At 53.0% G+C, this 7,299-nt stretch overlaps 1 protein-coding gene across 1 annotated transcript in view; it reads left to right on the top strand.

The window, feature by feature from the left end:
- Positions 1-4,128: 4,128 nt before the first annotated feature.
- SLC6A5 (solute carrier family 6 member 5) overlaps positions 4,129-7,299 on the top strand; it is a 58,018-nt gene continuing 54,847 nt past the window's right edge. Inside the window, exons 1-2 of the mRNA XM_019651355.1 lie at positions 4,129-4,499; positions 5,897-6,430. Coding sequence (XP_019506900.1) covers positions 4,497-4,499; positions 5,897-6,430 — 537 coding nt within the window. The 5' untranslated portion in view covers positions 4,129-4,496. The remainder of the gene's footprint in view (positions 4,500-5,896; positions 6,431-7,299) is intronic.

Below are 7,299 nucleotides of genomic sequence, written 5' to 3'. Positions count from 1 at the left end.
CTAAACTTCTCTGCTTCTGCGCCTGCGCCCACTGCCCTGTGTTTTGCTGCAGTGAAATGAGAATCATCACTACTGCTGACTCAGAAACAAGCGTCCTGCCTGTCTGAGTCTCAGAATGTTGGACCTACATTTTGCACACAGACTGGTTACTTAGCTGAACCACCAATTTCCAAGTCTGAACTCTACTGGAATGCTATGGTGAGGGAAGCTTGCCTTGATTAGTTTGTGTCTCCCTGACACCACCGTCCAGATGAGAACTAGACAATGCAGCTGATGACAAAGTTCTAAGCTTCTGTTGCGTATGTTGAGATTTACCTTCATCTACACAAAAAGTGCCTCAAAACACATGCATAGCAGCTTTTTCAGGATGTGTTTGAGCACTTTTTCAGGATGCTCCCAATTTTTTTTTTAATGATGATACTTGATTATTGCGCGCCCAAACCACTGAATCAGGAGGGGAAATGTTGCATAATGAGTATCTACTTTGTAAAGCTTTCTATTCTGTGCATGTTTACCCATATTAAACCTTCTGGACCAGGAAGAAAGAGCTGTTTTATTAGCTAAATCTGAGGGACTTCAAAAAGATGATTCTCCCAAACTGAATAATAACAGTCGCTTATGGGCCATAGCAGGCAGCATCCTCAGTCTAGGCACTTCACATGCAGACTCTCATTTAATCTGCAAACAACCCTTGCAGTAGGTTCATATTATCCTTATTTTGCAGATCGAGAATTTCCCCCAAGGTCACAGAACTAGGGGATAGCTTAGCCTGTCTGCAGAGCCCACATTCTTAGCACAGAACAACACTGCAGTGGAACTGGGCAGCAGTAGGCAAGTGGGACAAAAATCCTGCGTGGCTTCTTCACTATCTTGGCAACGTCGCCCAAGACCCACACTGAGCCCTCACACCCATGAACTGTAGAAGTTTTAGGTGTTTTACGCCTCCCATCTCAAAAATCGCCTGAGCCTCCACACAGGCGCTCACATTGTGTCCCGTGTGTGACGTGGACCAAAGTCCACACAGACCTGGCCTCAAATCCTGGCTCTGCCCGCTGACCTTAGGCAAGTTTCTTAGTCTTTCTGTCAAACTGGCCCGGCTGCTCTCTCTCGCCTGCTGCCCTGAGCAGGGGAGGAAGCAAGCGTCCGACTCACACCAGAGCGGGCGCTGCTGAAACACCTTTTCCTCTCGCTCCCTTCTCCCTTCCTAATGAGCAGGAGGGCAGCGTCTTGAACGCGCCAGGTTGCCCTCCAGGCCCACTTCTGTCTCCTTCCCGCGCTACAGTTCGTCCCCCTGTCTGGGCACAGTCACTGGTGTCAGCGCTGCCACCTATGACTTGTTTTTCGGTAGACTATCCCCCCGCCCTATACTACGTGGTGGACACGGGTTTTCAAAAATAGCTACTTATTTGCTTATCTTCAAAGGAGGGGAATGATCGAGGGCAAAATCAATTACTATTTTTCATCTTTGACAAAGTAATTAAGGCCATAGTGACTGGCTAATTCTGACCGAATGGCTGCACGGTGACGGATGCGTATTTATGGCCTCCTTGGAACGGCGGCAACGGCGGCAGCGGGATTATCACTCCAAACAGGCGGCCCTGGAGGGCGGGGGAGGAGGCTGTGTCCCGAGGACTTGAGCCTTTTATTCTAATTCTTTTCTTTAATATTGCGGCTCCATCCTTGGCGCTTTCTGAACCCTGACACACAACCATACGCACGACGAGCTGCCCCCTGGCCCCCTGGCCGGCACGCTCTCTCCGGCCCTCGCACCCAGCCCCGCTGCGGGGCTGGCGACCATCCCCCTGCCCCCGCGTTGGCTTCAGAGCGACCATTCGAGGCCTCCCCGCTCTAGACCCTCCTTCCGCTGTCTCCACGGCCCCTCCTTTATAGAATCTTGCGGCTGGAAGTGTGTTTGCGTGAGGGGAAGGGGGGGTAAGGTAGGGAGCCAAAGCAATGCCTATGCAAACGCCCCTCCCCCGCCCCGTCCCCACCCCCGCAGCCTTCTTTGCACGTCAACCACCTCTGACGGGCCTGACACGTGGCAGATCCCACGCAAGAACCCAAGTGCTGCGCACTTGGCTGGGACGGGGGGGCGGTGCGGGGGGGGGTGTCCGAAGGCGTAACGTCAGGCTTGAGGGCTGAGCGGAGGCGCGGGGCATCACTCGTAACCAGGGCGCAGCTGGGGGCGCTCTCCCCGCTCCCCCCGCAGCCTTGGGTGTCAGCGTGCCCCAGACTGAACGTCGATGAGCCGGGTGGACGCGCCACTCACATGCAGCACTTTGAGGGGGCGGCTCAAATGCAAACTGAGGAAACTGGCTAGAGACTCGTAGTCGTGACTCTCCCTAGTGGAAGTCGGCCCAGGGCCTGCGGAGGGAGGCCTTCCCGGACCTAGGGGTGCGCCTCGTGGCGCAGAAGTTGGGGAGCTGCCGGGCCTGCCTCGTACAGTTCTCGCATCCTGGTTTGGCTTAGGGGAAACTGGGGTCGGCTTCGAAAGAAGCGCCGGACAGCACCCCTTCGATTGTCCCGGTGGCTCCCAGAGTCCAGGGTGTTTCCTAGCGCCCACCAAGGTCTAAACACACGCCCCGTGGGATTCTCGGCCCCGCCTGCTCTCCTGGCCCGACCGGAGCCCACCACAGTCCCACCCCTGCCGGACCCTCGGGGTCTCTCTCTGAGGGCGCCTCCCGAGAGTTCGATGCACCACTCCACGCTTTCCGCAGCTGCCCTGTGGGAGGGGTTGGGAGATTTTCCATGTTCGAAGGAGACTTTCTGAGCCTCAGTTTCCCTAGCTTTGAAACTGGGCGTTTCCCAAAGGCTGTTGTCAAGACTAAATGGGATGGTTCATGGAAAACCCTGGCACAGTGGTTCAATATTAAGAGCTTAATAAGTGTTAACTCAAAACTACAATGAAACGCGGCCTGAAACCCGCAAGGCAGCTAGCTCTCAAAGAAGGTCTCTTCAGGGAACCCAGCCTCCTTCCATAATTGTGCGGACTGTGGGTCCCCAGCTGTCTGCGTTTGGAGCGGCCAGGAGAGCAAGTCAGTGAGCCGAGGCGTCCGAGCGTTCGCGAACAGCTCGGAAGGCGGCGCGAGGGGCCACTGCAGTGCCCCGGGCACTCACTGCAATCTGCCACCACAGCCTCCGCCTGCAGCCCCGCAGCATTATTCTCCCACTGCGTGGGGACGGCCCAGCCCAGCGCAACGGCGCCGACCCCGAGGCTGTGGGCCGGGGCTGCGGGCAGCAGGGAAGGGACAAAGTGCCTCCCCTAACTCCCCATCCCCAAGGCCAGGGATTATCCGAACCAAGCCGATCAAGAAGGAGGAAAGGAAAGCGGTTTACCTACGAATGGCCTTCTAGTCTCCAAATTACACCTTCGTAAAGGTGTTTTTCTTTTGATTATAGTCATTGCTTTGTATCAGAGGTAAAGTCCATCTTTTCATTGCCACGGCCACTCCCCAGAATGTCCTCCTGTGGCTTCCAAGATAGCCAGCCCTGCCTCCTGGGTGATGGGGGTCGTGACCTGGAGGGTCTCTAAGGCCTTGCGCGTTCCAGTCAGGCCTGGCTGTGGTGGATTTTTATTGTGAGGGCTAAGAAGAAAGAATGGGTCTCCTCTGACTTTGAAAGTGACCTAAGAACCAGGTCAGTGTTGGAGATAGTTTCCTGTTTCTTTCTCTAAAATATTTTCAGAGGAGCTTAACAAATACAATGAGAACAGTCATAACTTCACTCAGGAATTTCTCTTAATTGTGTTAATAGGGGTAAAATTGGAGTACAAATGCTCAACCTCCATTTTTAAGCGAAAACCCAGGACCCCTCTAAACCCTAGTTGTCTGGGAGGGTAAGACTATGAGAATCTCAAGTCCCAATACGCGCAGGTGGGTACACCCTATAAAAGGACCCATGTACACCAGCCACTGCAGAGCTGTGGCGCTGCATGCAGACCCTCTGTCGTTTTCGGAGTAATATTGTGGAATCTGCTGCTTGCAGATTTGGAGAGGCAGCTACGGGATCTACTATAGTAGAAGAGAAAGACTGAAATACGACAGTGCTTTAACTCCGTCCCCCGCACCTACCTCGGCAGCCCAATCCGCTCTGCTGGAGACTGCGCCTCGCCTTGGGTGCAGTGGGACGTGTCCCTCCCATGTTTCACTTAATTTGGGGGAGGCAAACTTCTGTCATCTCCTCCCGCCGGCTTCGGTTTAGTAATCAGACCCACATGAGTCACGCCGAACACGCAGCCCCCTCCTGCCCGAGTGACAACTGGCCAGCGTACTCTTCGTTGTTGTCCCTTTAAAACTCGAATCCAAGGGAGTAATGATTTATCAAACTTGTATTATCAAGAAAATGTCAAACGAAGGGCACCTTGCTTTGCACTGACGCAAACCTGGCCTTTCCCGAGGAGATATAGAAAGCGCCTCTCTTGCCGGAGTCAAACCCAGTCTTGTCAATAGCTGGTTTCAGTCTCTACCCATTCAATCTGTGTGTCGCCGGTGTCAGACATGGTGAGTGCTTGCTTTTGTTCTTTTAAGAGGAGAGGGGGCTGCCCGGGGGGAAGTGGGGAGGAGGGGCAGATTCGTTTTGAATACTTCTTTTGGAAATGTCTGTATATTTTGGAAGAGGGAGGGAGGACAGTTGTCGCAGCCGTGGTATCTGTACTTGTGAGCATCACCTGAGGTCTGAACTAGGTTTCCGAGGCTGTGGAGCTGAGAGGTTGGTTGCGTCTCCTGCCCGCGCTGGATTCCAGGCACTGTCCTCGGTGCTGAAATCAGATGCTAGTACTGAAGCGAGTCGCTCTGGGTCCTAGAGGTTATTGAAATAAGAATGCTTGCTGGACTCGAGGTACTTAGATTGGTACAAATTAAGGAGTTCTGATCTATGCGTTGGTGAGAAAGAAAGTTCGACGAGAGGAGTGCAGTTGAGGTGAAAGTAATAAGATTATTCTCACTGTATAATAGTAATTATTGGTACTAATATTTAGGAAGCCCTGAACGAGAACACGAGGGAAGACAGCCGAGGGAAAAACCAGTGCTGACGGTTCTTTTCATTTGAACCTCAGTTGGGGGAAAGCAAATGAAAACCAGTCGTGAGTTTTGGTCCCCAAACAAGTGTAGGGGCATGAAGGATATCAGACTACTGTGAATAGTTATTCCAGGTTGGGGGTGGGGCAAAAAACTTTGCACGTCCTTTGGCATATCTGGGAACCTGGAAGCGAATGCAGGTTGATAACAAATCTGGTTCCTGTCTTGTGCTTTAAGTCAGGTTTATTATTGTTGTTGGGTTGTTATTGTTGTTTTGATCACAATCCTTTTCCCTGCCTTTGCTACCTGGCGGGCGGGGATGGGTTTTGGAGCACTGGGATTCACACGACCGATTTCGCCTGAAATGCTCACAAGTGCCAGGGCATCAGCTTTGTGGCCGCAGCTTGTCTATCGCTTATGGGGGGGGGGAAGGCAATGTGCATTATTGAATGACAAAGGAAATGGGGCGGAAAATTAAAGAATCTTTCTACAGTGGTGATGGGGACATGAGCATCCTTCAGCCGTGATGTGAAATCCAAGGAGGGCGAGGAGCTCATGGCTGGAGGGCTCTTTCCACGCTCCCCCCACTCCAAAAAAAAAACAAACCCAAAAAAACCTCTCTGCCTCTTTTCATAGTTCTTCTCTATCAGGGAGGAGAATATTAGCTTCTTTATGTCATCTGGTTATTGACAAGACGGACAAATTAAAAAATACTGATTGCAGTTTTTCTTGGAGAAGGAAAAGAAATCCAGATTTCAATTCGTTCCCTAGAGATTGTGTCTGGACCTGAGTTGTGAATGTCTCTATACGTAGATACAGGTATTTTTTAAGGCTGCCTTGGTTTTTTTTTTTTTTGCACGAACTTCACGTTGTATTTACAGGACTGCGGTGCTCCCAAGGAAATGAATAAACAACCAGCCAACAGTCTGGATGTGGCGGTGGCACCAGGCCACCACGATGGCCGGTGTGCGCCCAGGACGAGCCCAGACCAGGAGCTTCCCGCGGCCGCCGCCGCACCGCAGCTGCATGTGCCCAGGTCCGCTTCCACCGGCGCCCAAACTTTCCAGTCCCCAGATGCGAGAGCCTGTGAGGCCGCGCGGCCGGGAGTGGGGGCTTGCAAACTCAGTAGCCCGAGGGCGCCGGTGGTCTCGGCGGCTCTGCGGGACTTGAGCGAGACTCACAGCGCTCAGGCCGCCCCTCCTGGGGGCACCGCGCCCGGCAACGCGCTGCATTGTAAGATCCCGGCCCTGCGCGGCCCAGAAGGGGATGTGAACGTGAGTGTGGGCAAGGGCACCCTGGAACGGAACAGTACCCCGTCGGTGGGCTGGGTGAATATGAGCCAGAGCACCGTGGTGCTGGGCACGGATGGGATCACGTCCGTGCTCCCTGGCAGCATGGCCACCGCTGCTGCCCAGGTAAGCAGGTCGCGCTCGGCCCGCACCACCTCCTGCTCCCCAGGGGTGTGAGGTGAGGCCTTGGAGGGTGCACGTGTGCTGATGGGGAGACCGGTTGGCAGTGCCAGGTAATGGATGCGGGAGGCAGCTTTGGTGCTTCGGAAGCTCGCACTGCGCTGGGGTCCCCAGTTCAGGCCAGGAGGGCTGTAGTAGTGACCCTGCAGGGGGATAGTGACTTATGGAGCTGCTGCTTCCTGTCCCTTCCCAGCCTCAGTGGGAGCGGAAATCAGGGTGCAGTCTCATTAAGCGATCGAGGCAGCTAGATTCCTACCTCTTTATGCACACAGGATTCCCTCTTCTGCCAATAACTGGGTCTTTTCTTTAATTTTCTTTTCTTAATTAAAAAAGAAGAAATGTAGAGAGAAAACCCCGGGAGAAATAACAGTTTAAGTCCTGTAGCCTTTTCACGGCGAGTTACCATTTACACATGAGAACTCATTTGATGAGGGGTGGGTTTATATGAGCCTGTTACTGAAGCACAAGCTTCAGAGCCTTTCCGAAACCCCGTACCTAATTCTGTCATCGCAATTTTGTATGTTTTCTTTTTCTTCAAGAGGATCCCTCTTAATATTATAAGCTTCAGGCTCCACAAAGCTGGAATCACCCCTGCATTTGATCCTTTATGTTCAACCAGAGGCATGAAAAACCCACAAAGCAAACCCCCTGGGCTAGGGATAAACAGCTATTACGGGTGGCCCCTTTCCCATATATGCTTCCGTCTTTTACCAACTCCCTTCAGTCTCTCTCCCTCCTCTGACTGATTTCTGCTTCTCTCTGTCCTGCTTCACCTACTTCAGCTCTTCCCGTCCCATTGCCTGCCTTCCAACTAT

Source organism: Hipposideros armiger, unplaced genomic scaffold (assembly GCF_001890085.2).
Source record: "Hipposideros armiger isolate ML-2016 unplaced genomic scaffold, ASM189008v1 scaffold_159, whole genome shotgun sequence".
In the NCBI taxonomy this organism is placed as follows: domain Eukaryota; kingdom Metazoa; phylum Chordata; class Mammalia; order Chiroptera; family Hipposideridae; genus Hipposideros; species Hipposideros armiger.
This window is presented reverse-complemented; position numbering and strand designations above follow the sequence as displayed.